The sequence below is a fragment of the Ambystoma mexicanum genome, chromosome 3q (assembly GCF_040938575.1).
Source record: "Ambystoma mexicanum isolate Mex_15411 chromosome 3q, UKY_AmexF1_1, whole genome shotgun sequence".
NCBI lineage: Eukaryota > Metazoa > Chordata > Amphibia > Caudata > Ambystomatidae > Ambystoma > Ambystoma mexicanum.
Window position 1 is genome coordinate 314,152,656 of NC_090926.1, and position 26,311 is coordinate 314,178,966.

The window sequence follows — 26,311 nt, forward strand, 5'->3', positions numbered from 1 at the left end:
GGATATTCCCTCACCACAAAAGAGGAAACGGATGAGGAGTCATCTGTTAAATCAGACGATGTCACTTCTATAGTTGTTACTGCCCCTCAAACCTGAGGACTTCAGCATGATATTTCCATTGTTCACGTCTTTGGGTCGGGTAGTTGTCCTTCTTTGCGAGCATATGACCGGGGACACACTACCGGACTCGACCCTTCTTCTTTTTCTTGATGGATGCAATCGGTTACAATGGGCCTGGAGGTCATGTGATAGCAGTGACTGCTCATCACTGAGCATTAAGCATGAGATTTTCGCTGCTTCACTTTCCACTACTTTTGTTTGTTTGTAGCTTGTGTTATGGGTCATCTGTTCCAGGTCACGGAGCACTTGGTCTGCCACTGCAATCGAGTTCCGTCTCGTCACATTTCGAGTAAGTTTATTTCTTTCAGAGCTTGGGTGGTCAATTGAAGCAGCAAATGATTCTACGTTATCTGCGCTCCTCGCACAGATCTTTCTCCGCTATGAACTCCGGATCAGGGGCAGACAGCACATTAGAACTGTAGTTATACACGCAGGCGTCCTTGTCAGTTGTGTCCTCCAAATCTGCCCACTGCCTTATATCCGCTTAATCCGCTTCCTCCGCTTCAGCAGCTGCTGTTTCAGAAAGCATCGTGTGTTAGTTATGGTGTTCGTGTTTATATTTATATTGGGGACCACCGATTTTTCCACCCATGTTTGTGCTTCACACATTTCTAAACAAGGCTCTCTTATGACCATTATTTCACGATCTTTGTGCAGCGCTGTTTTTGATATTTTCGCATCGGCACACCTCCAGTCACAATCTCACTTTCCTCACGTTGTACAACTTCAACTGCACGCCAAGCAAGAATGCGCAGGCGAGGGACTGCAACTTGCTTGTAACAGCAGGGTTGCACTGATGTTCCACATGTTTTCACTACAGGCTTTGGTTGGACACATACTTTTGAACATTCTCGATGTTTCGAGTTCTTACTTTTGTTACTTATGTTGAGTGTGTCATCGCACACAAATTCAGTGCACACGACCATTCCGTTAGTACAACAGTTTGTTTCACTGTTTGAGGCATTTATTGTAAGGCACTGATGCGGCTGACTGACAGATGCCGGAACTTCTGAAAGGGTTTACTTGCATTGTCGCTGTTGAAGTCTTGTCAAGGGGTGTGTTCCAGGCGCCAAGGACTTGCAAGACTCGTCCATTAAACCAACGTGGACAGATTTTTTTTGATGGGCAATGGGCGTCATGCTGCACCCTCACACTAACCCGACCAAAACTCCCACGCACTACGCTCCGCGTCAGGCGCTGGGTATTTGGGTTGTTCAGGCTCCGTCCTCACAAGTTAACAGAAAAAATCCTCTCGGCACGGCTTAGGAAACGCACAGATTTGCAGTAGTATGGAGCAGAGAAACCACACGATCAACACTCCCACGCACTCCTTTCGTAGGTGACTAGTTCAATAGTAATTGCTCGCGCTTACAGTTACAGAAAATGACACGAATGACAGTTCTACCGTATTACTAGTAGTGCTGCGCCCTCGCATGTGTTAGAGAAATGACTGTTTCATTCGTATAGTAAAGTTACCTCAGACAAAGTCTGTAGCAAGGAAAAGGGGGGTTATTCAACACTTTAGCAGTAATTTATTTCTTAGCAACACTTTTCAAGGTTTCTAATGCTTTGACAGCCGATTCCGTAACTAGACAAGATTTCATCCGTCATTGTAGGAGTGGAACAAAAGTCTTATTCAGCAGCAGAAAAGTACTTAGTCACTAAAATAAATGCTTTAGCAAGATAACACAAGTTAGAGGGCCCCTGCAAAGGACTCTCTAGAAGAGCACATGCTGTAAAGCCAGGGCAAGCGGTATGGGTGGACACCCAAACACCTGCTATAGTACTCCAGTCACACAGGCGGCGACTATTCGGCTTAAGGTAAATTCCACCTTGAGCCCCACAGTACCTTAGGTTGGTTGATGAAAACGTAGCTGGATTCTCTCCTTTGCAGCAGCGACGGACCCTGTCTCCTGATTCCTCAGTCTGGTGACGGAAGGAAGGACTCGGAATGGGATGTCACTGCAGCAGTAGCAAGAGAGGTCCCCCAGCAAGGATTGCTTCTGCCTCCGCCTGTCTGCGGTTTTGGCATCTTTTTATCAGCTCCAACAATGAACAGTTAGCGTCTGGTCCGATATTCCTCGATTCTGCAGTCCTGCACTCTCGTAAGGGGACTTAGATGAGTGGGATCGTGCCTCTGGAGCTCACCAAAGTTCTGGGCAGATTCCTCCATGCAAAGACGTTGCACTGCAAATGGGTCGGATGTCCCCCGGTATTTGAGGTTTGCATCCCTGGAAGGTCACAGCACCTACTGCACCTCAGGGGTGGGGGTGAGGAGAGGGTGCAACGTCTTGATCTGCAGTTAGTCTTGGGGCTGGTTGGTCCCACCAGGCAAAGGGAAGGAGTCGTCCTCTTTGGAACTCCTCTGTCGATAAGAAAACTGGGTCGGGACAGCAGTGGTCGCTTCACGGTTACTGGAAGGGGCTGCAGGCGTCTATGGTTGTCTTCAGCTTTAGATCTTCCGTCTGAGGAACCTCACCTTTTATTCAGATTTTCCATTCACTCCTCTGCAAACTCTCCCAGCAGTTTACAGAAGGGGACGGTTGGCTGACAAGTCAGGACAGCCAGCCCCAGTGGGAACTGGTTCAGACAGGGAAGTGTTAAAACTTCTCCCCTGCTCCCTGCCTGCACAGACACACTGGAGCCTAGGCGGTGTCACTTCCAAAGGCAAAACACTCATTCAGACCTCCCCCTCCCGGAATGGTAGAAGGACTATTAAAGGACAACCACGCAAGAAATGGCAAAAAAAAGGAGGGAGCCACCATGTTGGAACATAGGTGACCCTTTTGTGCATTACTGAGTCTGTGAATAGTCTGCGGTAGAAAATAGCACTCAAGTTGGTAGAACACGTCCGCTGCCACCAGCCATAATTATAGGGTTGTTACTGTGACCTAAAAGCAATAGAAGCAGAGAGAAGGGGTATACTATCCCCTTAGCACTCCACATAAGGTGGGGTGTGCTAATCTCCCATAAATGTAAGTTTTAGGAAGGATACAAAGAACAGTTGTTTTAAGGGATAGTCAAAGAATATCAAAGGAGAACCCAAAGGGTTCCCAGCAACACTGCACATATGGTGTTGTGTGCTGCAAATGTGTAACACAGATGCCTTTTAAGAGATAGGAGAAAAGCAATACTCCATAGAATAAAGTGGGACGGGAAGAACAGCGTTCCAAATGTCAGAGCAAATAAGAATGAATAAGGGGCTGCCCTAATTCAGGAGAGAGAAGGGTCCAGAAGTCCAGCAAAAAGTTCTCGGTTGGGGGTGGGTGGGGTCTCGCTAGGAGAGGGGATTAAGCATAAAACTGATACATCTCCCAAGAACTGGCATAGGCAGATGCCTGTCTTAGACAGTGGGTTTATTCCTTTGTGTGAGACCTTTCTAGAATGCAAGGGTGTGCTTCGAGCAATGGTCTACTTGGCTTCTTTGAATTGTGCTTGGTGTGTGACTGGGTGCAGTTTCACTCACTCTGGGCATAAAAGCAGACCATCCTTGCCCACCCAACCTGTCTTCAGCTGGATTTCCAACCCTGACGTAGGGCCATTTCAATCACAGCTCCTGCTGGAAGAACTCATCTCCCTTAAGTTCCTTCAGTTGCTTGCGTCGCCGGACCTAAAAGCATGTGCCCCTTGATACTTGGTCCTGAAGAGAATCTTCACCACAGACCGCAGGCAAGCACTCTGATTCAGTCTCCTACTTGGAAACTCCTGAGGCCTTCAATCCTGCGAATGCACTGCCAAATCGGCCTTTCTGGATCTTCTTCCATTACTCGTTCCTCTCCATTGTGCTCTTTAACATTTATTCAATGTCCACTCTTTATTGGGGTCTCACCAATAGGACTTCCGCAGAAGCCGAATCCTAGGTCAGAGGACAACTTGGGAACCCTGTGTCTGCTGACCGCCACATTCTAGCCCTTCTGATCCTCCCGTTCCGCCCTCCCAACTTCAGAATTTTCAAATCCAGGATAATAATCCTTCCCAAAAGTCTGGGGTCCCATCTGCACCAGTGTGCCGTCGCTGGAGTTTAATGGTCGTTAAACAACCGCCGAAAAAACCACTTCTGAAAACCACATCCTGCAGAACTGCTTACCTGGTGTTGGGGCAAAATTCCAATTCGGGGGTTCTGCATTCTCATTTTATGGTCTCCCTTTTCTTTTTATACGTTTGCCCTTTTGGTCTTTGGGTTTTCTAATTGATTTTGATGGTCAAAGGGACTTTTGCTGAAGTCCCCCAGCCATTACAACCACTTTTCATTCCTCCTATATATATGGTTCTGTGCTACCACCAAGGATTTCAGGCCCAGGCGTGCTTCCTGTACCACCACCCCCATTTTCTTTGGGTGATTTCTACTACCCTACATTGGTTTTAGGGGGCTGGGTGGTGGTGGCAGCTAATATTTTATTTTGGCTTCAGGTAGCTTGCCGATTTACTGCATTAGTAGCCCAATGTCATTGCTGTACAAATGGTTTTTTGAGTCCTACTCTTGGCCGTTTTCTTTTAGGGGCTTCCTTTCGTCTGGGAAATCATGAAGCATGCCTAAAATGGGCATTGTGCACACATGGACTCTATTTGAGCCCCATATGGCACTGTCTATAATGGCTTGGACTGGGGTCTGGACCACTTCCTTGCTAGGCCATTACATATCTTGTGTGGGTGGACCTGGGTGTTTGGTTTTTTGGGACGACCTGATTGGCTGGCTGCCAAAACATTGGTTTTCAACCCCCTAATGGGATTGGTGGGATGGCAGAATCCAGCCCCTGTGAATGGAGGTTGTTTGGGAAAGATTTTCCTAGTGCTGCTTTCCTCCAATACACATCTATGGGACACATTTTCTTTTTGTTTTGGTCTGAATCCTGTCAGACTTTTTGGTTAAAAAAAAGCCTTCTGTTTGCTCATTCTTATGGGGAAACTGATCAGTCAGTAAGGGTATCATTACTGAGTCTAGCTCTTAGTGAAATTTCTTGTATTGTTACAACTGCACATATCCACTTCACTGAGGAGGCCCAACAAGGCTGAAATGCTTGTCTGTTATTGCTGATGGTACACTTTCAGAGAGAGAATTGCCTAGCGTTTCGGTGCGGGACTGCACTTGTGGGTGCAGTTAGGATACCTTGTGTCTTTGTAACCTTTTATTTTGTGACTTTTTGGTTACAAAAGCAATGTTTCCGGGCTGGGCTGGCTGGTGGCAGTTGATATTTTTATACTATGTTCTGAACGTTATACTCGTGCACTTTTACAATAACCGCAAATGGCTAAGTGGCTAGCACAGTAAAACGGCTGTGCCACAAGATTTTCGCTTGTCCCTTTGGCCATATTCTTCGTTGGCTGCCTACTTGCCCTCTTTGGTCTGGAATTGTTGTATATGGCAGTCCTTTTCGTTGGGGAAGCGCCTGCTTTCCTGGGGAAAGTGGCAGTCTGTATGTGTCTGTGTGTGTCTGGATGTGGGGGCTGGGACTGTCTGGTCCCAGTCCACATCTGATCCCTGAGTGTCTGTTTCTGGGTAGTGTGATTAATCTTGCGTAGTCATCACTGATCCCCAGCCTAAAGTTTCCTCCCATGTGGCCATGGGAAGGCAGCCGCTTCCTGACCCTGCAGTTGTAGTATCCGGGAGGATCACATGGAAGGAGATGGCTGTCGGGGGAAGTGACTCCCTTGGGGAGGGATGTAGTATTCTTATAGGGTTGAGGGTCCTCTGATTCCCAAATATCTAATGGCATCCTGTCACTTTGATAGTCCATCCCATGAGAACCCAAAGAACAGTATTTAAGAATCCCCCTAAACTGAATAAGATTTCTTCTTTAGGGATCTCTGGTTATCATGTAATGTCCCCTTATGTTTTCAGTGAGAATCATAAACCTTTTCTTTCTGCACCTACTATTGCTACATCTTTTAGTGCTAATAAATCTAACAGTCAGTTGAGGCAAAGTGACTTTGAAAAGAGTAAAGATATTATGTACTGCAACAACCATAATGCCTATGGTACTGGAACGCGGAAGAGGAATACAGAGTTGATGATGATCAAAAGTGCTGCTAAGGAGAACATGCAGTCTAGTTATTTCCATCAACCAGGCAGGATATTTAAAGCTGGAAATTACCCACAGGTGAGGGCAGCAGGAGTTGAAGGAGAACTTGTGAAGAAGGCAGAGGTGCAGAAGGAAGACTAGGTGAAGGGAAGATGCTCTCAAGTGGCTGGGGGGGGAGGGCATGCTTCGGAGAGTCAGTGTCAGGAGACCGATGGAGCCAAGAGACAGTCATCCCGAAAAGCAGCAACCTTAATGGCGAATAGGTAGAAGGCTGACTGGGGAGCTGGAGGAGGGCTTGATAGTGGTCTGAAGTCCCAAATGCAGTAACACCGCACCGCGGCAGCCACACACGATAGAGATGCTAGGAGAAGCTGATGAGTTGGCATTACAGCAAAGGTAACCCTGGGACGCTCTGTGTTGATTGAAACAAAAGCAGATTTTGAATACCAAATAAATATAGCGGAAGGGCAAAGAGAGCGCATTTCTCCTTTCGTGAGAAATCAGTTTTTGGGAAGTCTGTAACCTACATTGCCACAAGCCAAGAGACTCTAAAGAAGGGATAAAAGATCAAAGCGTGCACAATTCTCTTGTCGTATTTCCGTTTGGGGAAATCTGTAACCCAAATTGGCATCTGAAAACAGGCAAACATTGTACACATCTTCTCATGAGATGTGGAGAAGCTTGGAACAAAACATTACCACTAGCAGAAGCTAATCCTGGCAGGCGAGTAAACCAGGAAAGTAACAGTTGCTTTAAAGTAAGAAACTGGGTGAGTGTTGTGGAAAGAATATACTTAATTTTCATTCATCATCCTGACAAATTATTATATAACAAAGACATTTGCTGTGCTGTCCTGACAAACGTATGCCATGGAAAGATTGACTGTTCTAGCCCTCTAAACCAGTTTACATCTTGCGTAGAATACTTTGTGAAAGAAACAGTTGCTGTGATTTTGAACAAGTGTTTTGTGAAAGACATTTTCTTTCTTCATTTGAAAGACATTTTAGCTGGAAAGACTATTCACTGAATGGAACATTGTTGAAACTAAACTTTCAAAAAGTCGTCCTGAACGGATTCTGAGCAAGGGAATCAAACCCTGGAGGCAAAGATTGCTTAATGAGACATATGCGTTTTAACTTTTGCATCTATTGGTTGAAATGAAAAGACATTATGTATTTTGGTTGTGTATGTTAGTGTGACGGTCAGATATATTTGGACACAAGGTAATTTTTCTATAGTTTTATCTGCTAGCTAGGAACATTCTCGTTGGGATAGGGACAGATGGACGTTTATCTCACCCCTATTTAATTTCAATAAATATGGCAAACTTTGATAACTTCAGCTTTTGTTTCCGTCTCTCATTTCGGACCCCTCACAGTAGATTGTGTGGCTATCCATCATTGGAAAGCCACTGCTAGTTTGAATGGTTAAGATCTTCTCATTGGTTGGCCTGGACGAGCGTCCAGTCCAGGTCTTGGATAAAAGGACTCGTACAGCCATTCAGCAGATCTTCCTGGGAATCTTGGATCCAACAATGAAATGCAGCCGCTGAAGATCGCTGAAGGTAACCAGCATTGCTTCCGCCTACATCTCAGTGGAACCCTGCTCCTCTGCATGAACTCAAGAAGATGCTAGTCAGTGCTTTGGCCCCTGAACCAGTGGGTACAACCAGTCTCGACCCCCCCCCACCCCAAACCCCCCAGCTCCCTCGCTGTAAAACCGTAGGTGGGGTGGGCGGTGGTAACCCAACACCTGTTCTTTTACCCCCATCCTCCATAGGGTTACATGGGCAACTAGACCAATCGCACACCCCTCCCAGGTCTAAGCCTTGCCTCTCTGCTACCTGCCTTCATTGGGTTTGGCTAGACTTCAGTATCTTTCCTGTTCACCATAATAGCTTGGCCTCGCAAAATCCACCCCCAAGGTTGATTTTGGATATCCATCTCAATTAACACAATTAACACATCTGGGGACACCTGGCAAGCACACTTATTCAATCTCTCCCTTCCAAGAAGCTCCCCAGGCCCACGCTGTCAGTTGTTGCCTGACCGCATTGCCAAACCTTCAATGCAAAGACTTTGAGGCTGGTGACTCCTCCAATTTGGTCCCGAGTACAATTGTCAATAATAACTCTCCGGGGTCTCCTGACACTGACTCCATTCTTTGAATCCTTCTCTTGAGGTTATGAACTTTGTTTGAACAGAGCATATCTGGTAAGCATCAACCTGAACTCTGACAACCAAACTCCTCCTTACTTGCTACTGGTTTGGACCCATGGCAGAGTTGTCAGAGAATCTGTAATTTTCTGATCTCCCAGGGGTCGGCTGGGCACCTCTGCACCAACCTTTGGGGGCGGGCTTCTGTAGAGAACGTTACCTTTGGAATGCCCCTGGAACTGCCCACAGCACCTGCACTAGTATTGGCTCCCGGACTCTTGGATTCACATTTCCTTTCTCTGTTGTTGGAGGGCTTATTAATTTTGATCCTTGTGAGGGTCCCCTCTTTGGATCCTATGCACTGCCATCCTTCAGATTTTACTGGGACTGAAACTGTTTAAACTTTTAGCAACAGTGCGAGACCTTTGCCACAAAACACTGCTTGTCCCATTGACTTGATGTCCACTGAACTGTCGCATCCTATGGGTTTTTCCATACCTGCAATTTTTCTTTTTGCATCTGTGAACTATTGGTACTTGATTTGCACATTCTTTTACAAAGTTTTACTTACCTGTAACTAGGGATTTTTTCCCATTTTGCCTTATCTAACTAAAGATTTTATTTTTCTAAGAACATAGTGTGTGGACAATCATTTATTTTGTATTCATCTAAGTCTTTGCATTACCTTCAACCGTCATGCTCACTGCCTAATAGAAATGCATTGACTGCTCTGCCACCCCACCCTTGGAGAGCCTGGTATGCTTAACAGGAACCATGTAAACCAAGTGAGCTGGATATACCTGGATCCTGTAAACAGTACAAGAAAACTCTTTAACACTTCCCCAGCTAGGTAATAAACATAAGAACTCTTTTTGCAGAATGATCCTGATTGGCTGAAATCTGATCTAGTTTCAACAAAGACTGGTTTCATCATTTATTTGCTTAATATCTGAGGATGTGTTTAGTGCCCAAGGGTTTTGGGTTTGAACTGCCTTGAGTACCTTGTTAATATTTTGTATTCCGTGCATTGGAAAACTGTACAATAGCCAACTAATTTAACGGTTTGTCTGTGAAAAGGCTTGATTTGTCGACATATAGCTGTGATCCAGTGTTCTGTTTCTTCGACTCATTTGACCATTCTTATTTCTTATTAATCTGACTTGGCACCATAGCGATGTAACGAAATGCGGTTGACTGTTATAACCATGGTTGGATAAGTAAAGGAGAAACATTCTGATGGCCTGTCTTTGTCCCTTTTTTGTGCCTTGCACCTTATTGGATGTAAGCATTGTACTGAATGCTTCAGCTCATTAGCCTTTTGTATCATCTTGGCTTTTTGACCAATGTCAAATTACTAACTTTGGAAAGGGCTCTCCAAGTGGCTAGACAATAAACTTAGAAGTTCTCTTGGCGGAGTGTACATGATTTTCAAGAGTGCCATTAAAACTATTATCAGAAATTGTTTCTCATTATTATAATTCCGATTAATAATTTCGAATTTCATTAATATTTTGTGCATTTTCAAGTTTGAGTTCCTTTACACCAACATTTATTTCACCTAATGCACATGAAAACTGCAGAAGGACACAAACGCAGATTGTGAGAAAGACGTGAGCGCCTGCTCAAAGGGTTCGTTGCCTGAAATGTTAATGAAACCCCAAATTCTTTCCAGCCTTTTTTTGTATGTTTTTGGTCCCAAGATTGTTAATTCAGTTATGCCTCGTTTTTTTTTTTTTTTTATTTTGTACTTATTTATTTGTTGGGAATTTCTTTTTGCCGTACACTTGCAAATATTTTTATTACGACAGTAGTTGAATGAATACAATATAAATGGTCACTCCCACTTTTCCCCTTAAAATGTTTTAAATTCTGGATAATACATGTACATTTACCTGCCCTTGAACATGCACATGAGTTCATGAATAGTATTAAGAATTCTATATTCCAATATACAACTTCCTAGTTCCTTATGAACTCGATTATTGCTTCAACAGAAATTCTTCAAACTCTTGAAAGAAAAGTTGATTGGAACGGGCACCTCTCTGACAGGAAATTCAGTCACTGCTGCTTGAATAGATGCCGCCCTCTGGTCTTTGCTATCTGTACCCAGCTTTTTTTTTTGTATGTCCCCAAAGGCTGGATCCCCCTTATTGGTAAGCCTTGAAACATGTCTTGTAGAAATGAGGTGCTGTTAAGAGGGCACATTTATGAAGTACTCTGGGTCTGAAAATGTAACTCACTGGTGGACAATTCCTGGGGAAAAACCATGGGTATTTTAGATGTGCATTTGCATGTGGGGAGTTACTTTTTGACAAATGCATATTGGGCAATTTTTCACTCCATCGCCACCTTTAAGGGACACTTTCTACGAAGTAGTTCTGGCGACTGCCCTGTTCAGGCATAACCAATAATTGAGTTGTTTTGCTTGGCCTCTTTCAAATGTGTTTTTATTTATTTATTTTCTTTTTGTAACATCTTCTTTAAGTCCATATTGTTCCAGTAGTCTAATTCGTAGGATAGACTTTGTTTGTATCCTGTAATGACAATGTTTTCAAGACTCTTTTGGCCTTGCACTAGGGTATTGTGTGTGTGATGCACAGCAAATGGAGCTGGAGTACATAAAAGAGAATCTGAACAAAGCCTATTGGTTTGGTTTGGAAAGTGCTGATGTCCAATGCTTTGAATACTGATGCAGTTGTAGGTGCATTATTAGATTTGTTGTTGGCCCACCTCTTTGGATGCTAGTAGAAACAAATCTCACAATGGCTGCAAATGCAAATTTACCAAACTCTTTATCAATACTGACCAAAAGCAAAGTGGAAAATTCCATAGAACTACTGAAACTGACCCAAGTCACTGCCCACACCATCAAATCCATCTAAGCCAACCAGCATCAAAGGTGGACTTATCAACGCCAGATACGTACTTGCCCATGTCCTTCGGAATCTCTGACCGGATTACCACCAACCAACTTGACCTACTAGTGGTGACAGAACCTTGGCTACACCCTGCAGCCGGTCCAGTACTCTCCCTAGCTATCCCAGAGGGTTTTACAATCTATAGGAAAGACAGAACTTCTGCTAAAGGAGGCAGAGTCGCCCTGATCGCTAAATCCTCCTTGTCCTTCAGAGAATCCACCCACCACCTTTTTCCATCGGGGGAATTACTCTCACTCAAACTCTCCCTACCAAACACTGCCACTATCACCTTCCACTCTACAGACCCCCAGTCCCCCTCCTCTCCTTCGACAAGGACATAGAGCTCATTCTCTCCAGATACACCAAGCCATCTTCAAGAATCATCATTCTAGGCGATTTCAACTTAGGGCTCCACGACAAATTGGCCCCAAATCTATGATCATACAAAACACTATTGCTGCCCAAGGTTTTACCCGCACATAGACCAGGCTACACATGATAAAGGTCGAATCTTGGATTGGCTTGCCGACCTGAATGGGCTGACTACCATAACAGACCATTCCCCTTGCCCTTGGTCAGACCATAATGACATTCACCTTACCCAGACAACCTCTGCCTAAAGCGGCACCACATTTGGCACCAGCCTCCCTCGCCAGAAATACCTGCAACATCAATAGGACCAACATGCTCCCATTACTAGGACCTATCACAGAGCACTACCACTGGCTAGACAATCCAGCCACTCTAGTAGATCTGTATAACACTACTATCATTCAAGCCTTGGACAGTATTGCCCCACACAAGCACCGCAAACCTAAACCTCACCTTAATTTGTGGTTTACTCCCAACCTCAAAAATCTAAGAACAAACTAACTGCAGAATCCCACTGGAAATACACATCTACTAACTCTAATGGAGAACTCTTCCTGATCTCAGCTAAAAAATACAAACGGGGCATACTCCAAGCAAAGAGTCTCGCATGCAATGAGCGCATTGCCAATTCCAAATCGGGGCCTAAAGAACTCTTTACCATACTAAAGGAACTGGAGACCCTTACAAGCCCGCCGGAATCATGTCACAAAGATGAAACCTGGTGTACTAACATCCAGAGTGCACTTTTGGACTAAGTCGGTATGCTACAAACTTAAAAAAAGCCTACTAAAAAGACAAGTTAGCCTTCCCAGTCTCTTCCAATAACTCCCACAATGACCTACTACTCTGCTCACCATTCGAATTTAGGCCTGTCTCCATCGCTGAAGTCACTAAAAATGCATCCAGCCTGAAACCCTCCAGATGCCAGGGCGAGACATGCCCGGCACCCCTCATTAAAGAATGTGGTACTGAACTAGCCCCATTCATCACATCCTTCATTAACAACTCTTTTGCTAAAAGTATGTTCCCCAAGAACCTAAAAGATGCCTGGATCCTCCCACTCTTAAAAAAAAAAAAAAAAAAAAAAAAATAACCCTGACTAGACTCCCTGTAAATTACCGTCCCATTACTACGGTACCATACCTCACAGCTGTTTAACCCTGGCAAGAGCCCTTATCCTGTCCAAACTGGATTATTGTAACATCCGCATGGCCGGCGCCTCTAACAGCATCAAAAAACGAGCTGCACTTAATATCCCGAGGAGAGAGCATATCTCAGAAACCAGACGCAAAGCTCATTGGTTTCCAATTCAAGACAGAATTGGATTTAAAATACTGGCAACTAGACACAAATGTCTTATTAATAAAGCACCCAAATACCTTTCCAGCCTCTTGACTCCAACACAAACCACGAAACCTACACGTTCCTCCACAGCCTTTTTCCTCACAGTTCCCAAATTCAAAAGAACCAAAGCCAGAGGACGTAGTTTCCCAGCAATAGCCTCCAAAGAATGGAACACCCTCTCCCTGGCCATTAGATCTGACCCTTCACACACATCTTTCCGCAGAAAACTCAAAACCTGGCTCCTCACGTTCAAACGGTAGTAGCTATAGATCCTTGAGAACACCTTGGCTCATTGTAAATATCTGTAATACCTGTAAATACTGTACATTGTAAATTATTTTACATGCTTGCTCACTTCTATGAAATTGTAATCATGTATGTATATATCTGTCAATCTCCCATATACCTACAGGTAAAGCGCGCTTTACAAGTGCCAAATTTGTGCTTGGCGTCGCCAGGTTTTTTGCAGCACTATTGTACCTAGGCACAGCATTTTACCTATTGATTTTGTTTCCTCAGTGTGTCGTTCTGTGCAGAGCATGCCCGCAGAAATGCTTTGGCTCTTCGTGCCCAGTTGAAGAAAACAAATCCTGGACCAACCAGTGAATCCCTGTTGTGTCAGCTGAGCTCCTATAGTAGGACTGACATTGGCTCCCAGAGCCAGGAGACGAGTCGAAGTGAGGCCAGCAGGATCTTGGGTAAGAGCCAGTCCCCCTGCCTAACATGTGAAAGCTGATGCCATTCCACTGAACCCTATGCCCCTCTTCAACCTTGTCTTTTAACCAGATGTCACATGATGATCTAGTTCTATCTTGGGGTACAGAGTGAATTCTACATTTTTAGCAGTGATTTGTCTGTCTACCTTTCTGAATTAACATGGTCATAAACGGCTGTTACTACAGCAGACCGTGGGAGAAGATCTATGGGTTCCGTGTCTGCACATTCAGCACCTTATAGGAGCTGCAACTCTGGAAGTGGATTTGTATGTTTCCGGTAGCAGTGTGAGGCAGGGCGGGGAGTGTGGTGGGGTTGCAGTTCAAGGGATAGTTTGGGGCTTGGTGCTATGACCTTTTAGTATACCTTGTAATATTTTAATATTTGGCCCTTTCAGATGAGGACAGCTGGAGTGATGGGGAGCAGGATTTACTATCTGTGGATCAGACCTGGAGGGGAGACCCTGACAGCGAAGCTGATAGCATTGACAGTGACCAGGAGGACCCCCTAAAGTAAGCAGGACCAAGCTTTTGCGATGATTGCTTCAACTTCCATTGTGTGCAGAGAGCAGCTGGGCAGCTCATGGCTTAGTGCAAATTACCTCTTTTCTCCAGCATGGGGTCTGGCATGGATTCACATGCTCATGAATATTCCCCATCATCAGGCTGGGAATCCTCAGTAAAAGAAAAAATCCGTTTCATTTCTGAACTGTCTTTCTACTAACAACCAATCACTGAGCTCTGGGTCATACTGTCCCCAGCCAATGACTGCCCTCTACCTAAGCCCTCTTCTGGCAGCCATCTTCAGATTTTTACTGCACGTTCAAGTGTTGGGAGTCCTTGTGCTTTGCTCTTCGTGCTTTTGCTGCGTTTTTTGCTTTTTGAGAGTTCAACTCTATATTTTCAGTTAATCGAGCCTGTGTGCTCCTTCATTCATCCTTCTGACTAACTGGGACCCGTTTTCAGATTTTTTCAACGCCCCTCCCGGGCTGTTTTTCGTTGTTATTCTTGGAGGCATCCAGAAGATTCTTCAGGCCTACGCCGCGTGGATCATGTCGGACGAAAAGGAGGACAACCCTTCCCTCTTCAAGCTGTGCTCTGGCTGCGGTTTGTGTAATGTACACATGGACGACAAGCCTTCCCAGTGCCTGTATTGCCTGCACCCGACACACACTGAGGAAGATTGTGCGTTTGCTGTGGCTTCTCGAATCACACGTTGAGGGACCGACATCTATGGTTGGAAGCGTGGCTGCAGCCCAAGGCAACTGCAGCGGGTGGTACCCAGGGGAATGCCTCTCCCGGATCCGGGAAACCTTAGCAGGCTTTTAAGTCCTTTGAGGGTGCCCCACCCGTGGGGGCCCAACACAAGGCCAAGCACTGCGAGTCCGCTTCCGTCGGGGTCTCAGCTGCTGCGGGTCCCGCGACAGTCAGGACACGCCCATCCTCTCCATCTGCGTCAATCTCCAGTCAACATTCGGTTTTCTCATCCAAGGGAATGTTGGATAACCCGGGTAAACTACGGGAGAAACCGGAGGAGACCAGGCAGGAGAAGGCCAAGCAGGGTACGCTGTGCAGTCTTCCCGCAACGGAGAAGGCCAAAGGAGACAAAGGGGCTGACCCGGCCGTGAAGGGCAAGGCCAAGCAAAACAAGGGGCCGGCCTCGCAGTGAAGGCCCAGGTAAACCAGACAAAATCTTCACCCTCCCTTGAGGTGGTGGCGGCCTCGGTTTCAAACGCCATAGGGGTGGACCCGCAGTGTGCCCTGGCGACAGCAAGGGTGACCCTCCCTCCCAGGAGGGAGGCTTCGAACATGCCCGCTGATGAGACTCTGGAGAAGAGGATGCAGGACCTCCGCCTATGACCGACCCCTCTGGACCTGAAGAAGGAGGGATGGCGGGGGGTCGGCATTGAAGGCCTTCAGGGAACAGAAATATCTTTGGCTGAGGATGAGATAATTTCTGTCCAGGAGGTCGATGACGACTGAGGCGCTGGGGACTCACCCCACGACGAGGGCGACTATGATGGTGATGGGGATACCGTTGATTGAGGCGATGAAGAGGGGCCCCAGGACGACGGGGGCCCAGGCCCTTCCTCTCCATCCCAGAGCCGCCTAGAGACGTACTGGATATCATCTCTGCCCTCAACTCGCTGTTGTCCGAGTTACAGAGGAGGATACCGGCGATCCCGTCATCTGGCCCTCCCGCAGCACCAGTGACGGTCGCCCCGTTGACACATGGGGAACCGCCGGCCAAGAAGAGGAGACACCTGATGCCTCCATGCCACCCTCGCCACCACCCCTCTCTTCCCCCAAGGGAGACCGAATCAGACATGATGACAACGGGCACGGATGATGATGATGATGATGATGGCAGGATCGGGGGACCTCCCGTTGCCTCCGCCCCGAGCCTCTTGGGACGAGATAGGATCGTTCCACGCAATGATCACCTGAGCATCAGAGCTTTTCCAGCTCACATCGGAGCAAAAGAAGGAATGCTTCTTGTATCAGCGCCAGGAGGCGAAGAGGAAGACCACCCTCTCAGTCCCTCTACTGAATGATGTTTTGGACGAGGGACTGGCACTGATGAAGAACAGCCCCTCCCCACCCCCCCAAACCCCTACAGCCCCAGTGATGAGAGACCGGCTGGAGAAGAAGTACAGGGTGCTGGACTCTGCACCCAAGTGCTTGGGGTCTCATCCATAGCCAAACTCTGTGGACTCGGCCGCCAAGAAGAAATAGTCAGGCTCAACGTCTTCTGCTTCATCCACCCCTCCGGACAGCGAGGCGAAGAAATTGGACTCGATGGGAAGGAAGGTTATCTACTCTGCGGCGACCAAGGTGAAGGCTGCCAACGCCCTCGCCATCGTAGCCAGATACGACCCGGAGCTGTGGTTTAAGCTAGCTCCGCTCCTGGACTTCCTACCCGTTGACGAGCGGGTTGAGGCTTTGGTAATCCTTCAAGCAGGTGAGGTGGCATCGGATCATGCCATCACGGTGGCCATGGACATTGCGAACGTTGGATTCTGCCAGATCGGAAACGCTGTTTGTCTTAGCCGACGTGGCTGGCTCAAGGCCACCAACTTTAGGCAGGAGGTCCAGACAAGGGTTTTGGACATGCCCTTTGACGGGGACAACCTGTTTGGAAAAGCTGTGGATGAATCCCTCGAGGCCATCATGGTGGACGCAGACGGCACGTGCCCTATGCACCTATGACGACGACGGCTGTCTTTCGTTCCTCAGGAGGGAAGTCTAGCCGGTCTTCGAGGTGTTTTGGGGGGGCACCACCTGTTACCGCTAGCCCTCTCACTCCTCCACCCAGGAAGCCAACATGGGCCACTCCAAGGCCTTCGAGGACCGTCATCGTCGGTGTAACGCTCACCTGATTCTTGCAGAGGCGCTGGTCTTGACTGGGCGACTACCGTATCTTCAAAGGTGATGTGTAGCACCCGGTTGGCTCTTTGGGCTGGACCTCTGTGCACTGTATGCCTGACGTGTAGAGTAAGATGTCTGCAGATAGAAAATATGGGGTTAATGAACTGGGGTTATTGGGGTGTCCCTATCTCTTTCCTCTTCTCCTCTCCTGTAGACCCCCAAAGGTTAACGCTCTCACCTTAGGTAAGTGAATGCCGAGCTCTCCATCTGCCTCGGGGCAGGGTGCTGTAGCCAGTTTCTGCACTGGATAGGTAGCGCAGGCCTCTTGACTTGAGAGGACTGCTGTCCGTCGTTAACTGCACGAACGGTAAGTTTCGAGTCATTCAAATGTCTTTTTAAAGTCTTTAGTAATGATGTCTCTTGTTTTGCAGGGTTCCGGCGATGGCGGATGACGGGCTGAAGTGAGTTGAAGATGGAGCCCGTGTGATGAATAGAAGCGCCTGGAAGCACGTGAGTAAGCGCTTGTTGCCTGCTTCACGATGCGCTCTAACTGTCTTTTTGTTTTGCAGGTACGAGTCCGGAGCGGCTGCAGGGTGCCGGAATACCCACTGGATTAGATGTGGAAAGGAGTAATGGCACGTGAGTATTAAAGTTCCCCAATGTCTTTAAACGCACCTTGTTTTGTCTTTCAGATGCGGATGCAGCGCCGAAGGCCTCCGGAGCGCAGAAGAGTTGGTAGGCTTTTGTCTTTCAGATGCCGGAATGCAGTATGAAGACCTCCGGAGCGCACGAAGAGTAGGTAAGCCTTTGCCTTTCAGATGCCGGAATGCAGTGTGAAGACCTCCGGAGCGCACGAAGAGTAGGTAAGCCTTTGCCTTTCAGATGCCGGAATGCTAACCTGTTCTTTCTTGTCTTTATAGGTGTTGCTGAAGACTGGATTCAGGATGGTAAGCCTTTTTCCTTAGGCCCAGGACTGGATGCAGAAGACACGATGAGCGTCCTGCTGCAGAGGGTGCAGAATAACGCAAAGCAAGATTCATCCACCGGGTGTGGTTTAAATAGCCTCCTGTAGTGCTTAGGTGTCTCCTTCCACAGCCACGCCTAAGTAAGAAAAGAGTTCCTGGTAAGAAAAGAGTTCCTGCCTTCCAGAAGAGTTCCAGTGTTCTAATTCTAGGGAGTGGCTCCAGCCCCACCCAACAGGAAAAGTAGTTCCAAACAGAAGAGGATCAGAGGCTCAACTGGCAGGCAAGTAAGCAGCCTGGTCTGCTGCAGGTAAGTCCACCCAAGCATTATGAGCCCGGCGCTTCCAGCGCTGGGACTGGGCATATTTATGAGCCTGGTGCCACTGGCGCCAGGACTGGGTCCAAAAGGTCCCAATTGGGACTGGTTGGCACTCGGAACCTGTGTTATGGATCTGCTTCCAAGGGAGTTGGGAAAACCCTGACCTTTTGGAAGCAGAGATCATGACAGTCGGGGACCGCAGTGGCTCTGGAGTTTACTCAAGGTTCTTCCTCATACGAAAGAAGACCAGGGGCTGGATGCCCATTTTCGACCTACAATGACTAAACAAATCCATAAAGTCCCAGAAGTTCAGAATGGTCACTCTTCAACACATGCTCAGACAACTGGAAGAGGGAGACTTTCTGTCATCGTTGGAACTGGAGGATCCGTACTTCACATTCCCATCATCAAAGGACATCACAAGTTTCTGCGCTTTGTCGTTCAGGGGGAAGGCCCTTCCTTTCGGACTGAAGTCGGCACCCAGAGTCTTCACCAAGTGCCTGGCGCCGGCCCATCTACGACTGCAAGGGATCCACGTCTACCCTTACTTGGATGACTGGCTCATCCGGGCCAGATCAAGGGACATCGCCGTTGACCACACGGCGAGGACCGTCCGCCTACTGACTGATCTGGGGTTCTCAGTGAATTATGCCAAATCTTGCTTTGCATGATGCTATGTTCCTGGGATCCCGGCTCAACATGGCGTCAGGCCTGGCGTCACTGTCTGAGGCAAGGATAGCGGCCATCTTGGGCAAGGTGCAACGGCTGTTAACCCTGAAGATCACCACAGTGAGGACCATCAAGTCTCTTCTCGACATGTCGTTGTGCATATACCTCATTCGACTCTGCAGGTTGCGGATGTGGTACAGGAGTTCCTCGATGCCTGTTGGGCCCAGGTGTCCGGAAGCTTCCAGGACAGGATCGCGCTCAACAAGGAGTTCCGTCGGGCGATAAGGTGGTGGGGAGTGCACTCCAATCTAGCTGGAGGCACAGATTTTCAGACCCCCCCCCATACCAGGAGACGGTCACGACAGATGCTTCCCTGGAAGGTTGGGGAGTCAACACCAGCCCTTTTCACGTCAGAAGCCTGTGGTTACCAGAGAAGACGTTGCACATCAATGTCCTGGAACTTGGGACGTTATTTTGGGCCCGCAAGTAGTTTCTGCCGTCCCTCAAGGGCAAAGCAGTGAGGGTCTTCACGGACAATACCACCACAGTGTTTTACATCGAGAAAAGGGGGGGCACCAGATGCACTCTCCAGAGGTGCAGGGCTTGTGGCACTGGGCCGTCGTCCAGGGATGTTCCTCGTTCCTTTTCACCTGGCAGGCGTAAGAACACAGTCACCGACTCCCTCAGCAGGCTCTTGCCACAAGTGGGAGCTTCGGCAGGATCAGATGGACTACATGGGGCAATCCCCAGATAGATCTGTTTCTGACAGCGACGAACACCAAGTGCTGGAGGTTCGCCAACAGGTTCCCCCAGCCGGGGAGCATGGGGACGCATTCTCATTCCCTTGGGAAGGCCTGTTTCTGTATGTGTTCCCTCTGTTGCTTCTTCGAGTCATCAATCAACTCAGGCGGTACCGGTGCAGGATGATCCTCGTCGCACCAGCGTGGCCGAGGCAGATCTGGTACCCAGACATTCTCAGCATGTCGGCGTCGCTGCCACTGGTCGCGGATGTTCTCCCATGGAAGGAGGCGCCATTCTTCACCACGACCGGGGTCTCTGAACCTGAAGGCCTGGCTCTGCAGCATTCGAGTTCGGTGGCTAGGATCATCCGGCAGACTGCAAAGCGATTCTCGCCACGGCGTCATCTACCTTAAAATGCTACAGACACAAATGAAAGCGCTTTGCAATTTGGTGCCGCTCTCAAAAGATCCACCCTCTGCGGGTCATGGCCCCTCAAGTACTTCTGTATTTACTGTCATTGGCTAAATCGGTACTCGCTCATGCCTCCATTAAGGTACATCTGGCGACTATCTCCTGCTACACAAGACCTCCGGGACAATCTTCTCTGTGGTTGCATCATCTAGATAAGGAGTTAATCAAGGGACTGTTTCGCTCATTCCCGCTGGTGAAGGCCCCGGCCCGGGAACTCATTGTGGTGCTGATTAGGCTCATGGGGGCCCTATTCGAAACTATGCATTCAAGTTCCGGTCGTGAAGACCGTTTCCTTGTGGCTATCACCTCTGCAAGACGATGAGATCCAGGCCCTGTCATGCAAGCAGCCTTCCCTGACTTTTCACGAGACGAGGGTGGTGCTGCGGACGCACCCGTCCTTTATGCCCAAGGTTCTGTCGGAATTTCACCTAAACGAACCCTTGGTTTTACCTGTGTTTTTTCTGATGCCTTTGTTGCAGTTGAAATGACTTTGCACTTGCTGGATGTGGTTTGAGCGCTGAAGTTTTACGTGGCCCGCACGTAGCGTTTTCGGAAAACGTCTCAACTTTTTGTTAAATTTGGTGCTGTGAACCATGGGAAGGCCATGTCCAAGGCTTCCATTTCCACGTGGTTCTCCGGCTGTATTACTCACTTGTCACCGGTTGGCCAACCGACCGCTGCCTGGCGGTCCGAGAGCCTATTCCATCAGAGCAATAGCTGCTACAACAATGTTCCTGTCTGGTATGCCCCTGCTGGACATCTGCAGGGCTGCTATGTGGAGGTCGACGCACACCTTCACAAAATTCTATTGCGTCGACAGGGATTCCAGGGAGAAGTCCAGAGTTGGCCAAGCAGTGCTGCGCAACCTGTTCACTTGAAAGTGAGCCTGGTGAGGAGATAAGAGATTGCTTCTGTTGAAACTTGCCACCTCCCGTGGTTGTGTGTGTGTGTACTGCTATGTACTCTTTATTCATGATCATGTGAATCCATTCCAGACCCCATTCTGGAGAAGGAACAAGTTACTTACCTGTAACTGTTGGTTCTCCTGCATGGGGTCTGGCATGGATTCACATGCGAACCCTACCGCCTACCTTTCTGCGGCTCTTCTCTTAGTTCTACTGCCACTTTACGTGCTACCAAATCTGAAGATGGCTGCCAGAGGAGGTGCTTAGGTAGAGGGCAGTCATTGGCTGGGGGGCAGTATGACCCAGCGCTCAGTGATTGGTTTTTCGGAGAAGGACAGTTCAGAAATGAAACGCACATTTTTCTTTTACCGATGATTCCCAGCCTGACGGGGAATAAACATGAGCATGTGAATCCATGCCAGACCCGTGCTGGAGAACAGTTACAGGTAAGTAACTTGTTCCTTGCCCCACATTGCAGCTTTTAGTTTAGGAGTTGACCTGTTTGGAGGGGGCTGACTCATTCCTCTTCACCTACTATAAATCTTCTTTCTCCTTGTCCACGAGGAGGTGATCCAGTTATGCTCTCCTGGCATTTACTTTGACTGGTAAATCGGAGCCCTAGAAATGGTGATCCTTTCCCGAGTTTCCTTTTTATTTGAAAAAAAGCACTCCGATTGTCCTCGACCTGTATTTGCCTACTCCGAGGTTCATGTCTTAATCTATTATTCAAATGGATTATGTCCTCCCAGTTGTAGTCGTTTTTAATTTGTTACCGAGATTTTCCCAAAGTCCTCCGTTGAGGTTGTTGGTGAGATGTATCAGTTGTATTCTTAATCCCCTCTCCTAATGAGACCCCAGCACATTTTGCTGGACTTCTGGACCTTGTTCTTGTTCTCCTGAATGAGGGGAGCCTTTTTCTCACTCATTCCTTATTTGCTCTAACCATGGAAACGGTGTTCTTTATGTTTGACCTTATTTTACGGCGTCTTGTTTTCCTCCATATCCCCTAAAAGCATTTGTGGGTCACTTTTGCAGCACACAGCACCCTATGTGCAGTGTTGCTGGGTATTAGGTGAGTTTTCCTTGAGGTAAACCTTCATAAAACTATGGCTTTGCATACAGGTCCCCAACTCTTATTTTTTATTGTTTTGGTTTATTTTAAACCTTTACAAAAACGAAGCTAACAAACACTTTTTTTTTCCTCAGAAATTAGAAAATTACAACTTAAACAGAGACATATAATCATTAAACCTTTGCAAGGCGAAACCAACATATTTCATTGAATTTACAACATTTTAAATTAAAACAGGCATATATAGTCCATAATTCATCTTTAGAATTCATAAATCCCTAGGCTAATTCAGAGTCTCTGTTATGAGCTAAAAGCGTAATAATTTTCCAAGATAAAACATTCTAGTTTCAATAGCTTTGGAAATACCGATCAGGTCCTAACTTACAGAATATCTTCAAACCGTTACATATTTATAGCAGCAATTGAATACAGACATTATGTAAGATTACATATATTTTTTAAAAAGGCAGTAACTCTTATCTTTAAGGTATTTGTACTACCATGTCGCATCTGAAACCACAACTGCTCTCTGTTGATACAATGTAGATGGACAACAAATTGTTCAAAATATATAATGCGTTGATTCAGTAAGGCTGGGCAAATTAGGAGTAAATGCTGCACTGTCTCTTCAGTGCCGTCTTCTCTACAAAATCGGCACCAGCCCCATTTTTCATCGGACAATTTCCATCTTTTAAGAACATAGTTGGTTTTTAAAACATCAAATCTGAATCTCATAAAACCATTTCGTAATTCACGAGTAGGATATTTCTCTAAATAAACTTCGAGTGTGGGATAATATTTCCAGAATGAGTACATTTGATTCAATGTTTTTGATCGCATAACCGACAGCACCGTCTGTTGCCAATCATGTGCTTTGATAATTTTCTTCACTTTCGAGGGGTTCAATATAAGTGAGTCTAAGGATAGGCCCACTTCACAGAGGTATTTTCCCATCATTTCTTTTTGTTCATTGCAGTATATATTACTGCTATCATTTCCAACTATTGGGTATAGCATTTCAAGTGAATTAGTTAGGCATTTTCTCCATAAGCTTAATTTCTTCCACTTTATTATCGATTTCAACGATTGCAGGCCTAGTTCATATATATTTGCTTCGATTGGTACGGATTTGGGTAAAAAGAAGAGAATTCCTTCCCATATAAGGCTCTCTAAGCATTTTAAAAAAGCGGAATCCTCCAAGTCCTGGAATTCCATCCCATACATCAGGCATGGGATTCCTTTCATGTTGTAAAAGTTTTTGAGTGGTACAAGTGTATATTGACAGTATTTGGTTTCAAGTTTTCGCATTTGACGTAAAATACTTTCAGCCTTTGTTCTTAGTTGTTTTTTTTATAATAGTCGGAGAGCCAGATCCCTCAAAGAAATATCCTAAATATTTAAAACCATTTTGACAGCCAATACATTTGCCTTCAACTTTCCATGCAAAATTTAGCCATTTCTTTTTTGGTTTACCTAAGCATGTGATAGTAGTCTTAATCAGATATAAACAAGACAAAGGCGTTGATCAGCCTTTGTAAGCCAATTTTGGTACAGTCGAATAACAAAAAATCATTGGCACAAGCAAGCCATTCGAATGACATTGTACCAAGCTTAGGTGCGATAAAACCTTTGTTCTTTAAAGCTTTATCAGCTTCACAGACATAGAGATTAAATAGTGTTGCTGCAAGCATGCATCCCTGTCGCAGGCCATTTTGGATACAGATCTCAGATGTCATTTGACCTGAGTTCAGTCTTACTTTTTTTATCTGAGTATAACTCGATAATGATAAACAGCAGGTGTTTAGGTATTTTCAGATAATACAATTTTTTCCATAGTCGGCCTGTCAACAAGGTCAAAAGCCTTGGTTGGGCCCATGGCAGCTACAAAAATCGGGTTTCCATCTTTCTTTAGCGCCTTAGAGAGCACACTTTTCATGATCAAACCTCCACAGTCTGTACCTATACCTTTTTTAAAGCCAATCTGTTTGATGTCTAATATATTATTGGTTTTAATCCATTGCTGTAATTCCTCTAAAACCATAGATGCGAAAATTTTCAATTCTGGGTCTGTTATGGCAATTGGTCTATAGCTGTCAGGCGAAAGCCTTGATCCCCTTTTGAAAACAGGAATAACTAAGGCAAGTCTCCATGACTCGGGTATGGTTTTAGTTATCAAAATGTCCATAAATAAAATATGTAGGATCGTAGACCATAAATTAGTATCAGAGTTTATGATTTAATTCGATTGATTTTGCAATGATATGTGAAATGTTTGAGGTGGAAATATCTAAATACCATTTACCAGCTTCGTAAGTATTGTTTGTTTGCGGTTCTTTATTACAATCGTATATTTTCAGAAAGTGTTCACACCATCTTCTCTCACTGATTTGCGTGAATTGTATGTCTTTTTGAGTCTGATCCACATTATTGATAATTTCCCAACAATTCGATATATCTTTACCCCTAATAGCATTAAGCATTTTTTCACCATCTTTCTGAGGTCTTATACATTTATGGCCAATCATCCAGTTTTTATAATGTTAAATTTTTTTAATCTGATTTGTTGCTCGGCTGTTAGGGGTAGTGTCTCTCAAAATCATCCGAATATCTTTCCTCATCTTTGCTCTACGATTTTATATCTCGACATCAAACGAATGCTTATGTATCACCTTGTGCTTCTTTGCAGAATTCTTAGAGTCTAATGCCTGTATTATAACATGATTAATATGATTGGTAAAAGTGTTTGAACCAAAGTAAAAAGTGTAGTCTTCATTAGACAAATCATAAAAATCTTGAATTAAAACAGTACATTTCTTAGTTTTGGAGTAAGTCCATCTTATACGGTTACATTTAGGGTTAACAATCAAACCTTCAGTATATTTCAAGGTTTGTTCAATTAAGGAAATGAACATCAATTCAATATGTAGTAGCTTATGATCACTAGTCATCATATCAATCATTTTTAGATCGGACATATATTTGTCAAAACCAGTAGTCACAAAAATATAGTCCAAAATTGAGGCACAGCCTCTAGCAGCCCATGTAACACATTTGTTGGCAATTTTTGACAGTCCCATAATTTCAATGAAATTACACCAGATCGCGCCTCTAAGTTTCAGGCTACCTGGGTCGGTTTTAGTTTTGTTAGTTTCAGAATTGGTTGACAAAATTGAAATGTCAATCTGTTCATGATTAATGTTACAATTAGCATTCAGATCTCCTGCTATAATTACTATACCATTTGTGTGTATCGTGCGCCATTCATCAATTCTTTTACTCATGTTATCTAGTTCACTTAGCAACTGTGTCTTAGTGTATTTCAAAGGATTCCAGTATATGTTAACAATGTATATAGATATTCTGGTTCCATATGCTACAGCCAGTATCGAATTCAAACTTGACCATCTGTCAGTTATCAGGGTCTGCAAGGATTGATTGCATGCTGTCATCATACCTCCCATTGGTCGGCCTCTAAGACCTTTATTGGCCAGTAATTGTACAGTAGCAATCCCTTCCCAAAGTAACACTTCTGTGGACAAGGTTTCTTGTAGTAGTAGGAAATCATACTTTTTTAAAACATCAGTCATTTTAACATTTTGAGTAAGGTGGTAATATCCCCTAGAATTCCACGACACAAAGGTAACATTCTTAGCGTAGCTAGAGGGGTTTTCCCATTTCTTTCAGGGTATTAATAGATTCTCTTAACTACAAAGTAGTAAGTCTGTACTACTCAAGGAACCTTGGTAGAGTGGCAGAGCAGTCAGGCTTATTTTAGGTGGAAGATGTGAGCTGTGGGCAAGTACACTGAACCCAGTAAATACAACAGCCCAAAGAAACACACACACAATGTTAAAATATACATTTATTATATTTATACAAGGTACATAAATACCTCAATCAACACCTAGGAATTCTTAATGCTTTTCAAAGGCCATTGCTTCAATGGTAGTTGCTCGCGATACAATTGTTATGGAGTTTGACACTGACAGCTCTACCATATTATCGATACTACTGCACACTCACATTAAGACAAAATAATGTATTTTATGTGGTTTTGCTAACAAATACAAAGTTTTTTAGGAAGGAAAATTGTTGGTTAATCACACAGCAACAGCGCTTAACGTTCTAGAGACACTTTCCAGACAAACTAACGCTTTAAA

General features: G+C 45.7%; 1 protein-coding gene across 2 annotated transcripts in view; it reads left to right on the forward strand.

Annotated features, from left to right (window-relative positions):
- KANSL2 (KAT8 regulatory NSL complex subunit 2) overlaps positions 1 to 26,311 on the forward strand; it is a 492,186-nt gene that overhangs the window by 145,358 nt on the left and 320,517 nt on the right. For both annotated transcript variants that reach the window (XM_069653861.1, XM_069653862.1), the window contains 2 exons: positions 13,450 to 13,628; positions 14,042 to 14,156. In XM_069653861.1, coding sequence (XP_069509962.1) covers positions 13,450 to 13,628; positions 14,042 to 14,156 — 294 coding nt within the window. The remainder of the gene's footprint in view (positions 1 to 13,449; positions 13,629 to 14,041; positions 14,157 to 26,311) is intronic.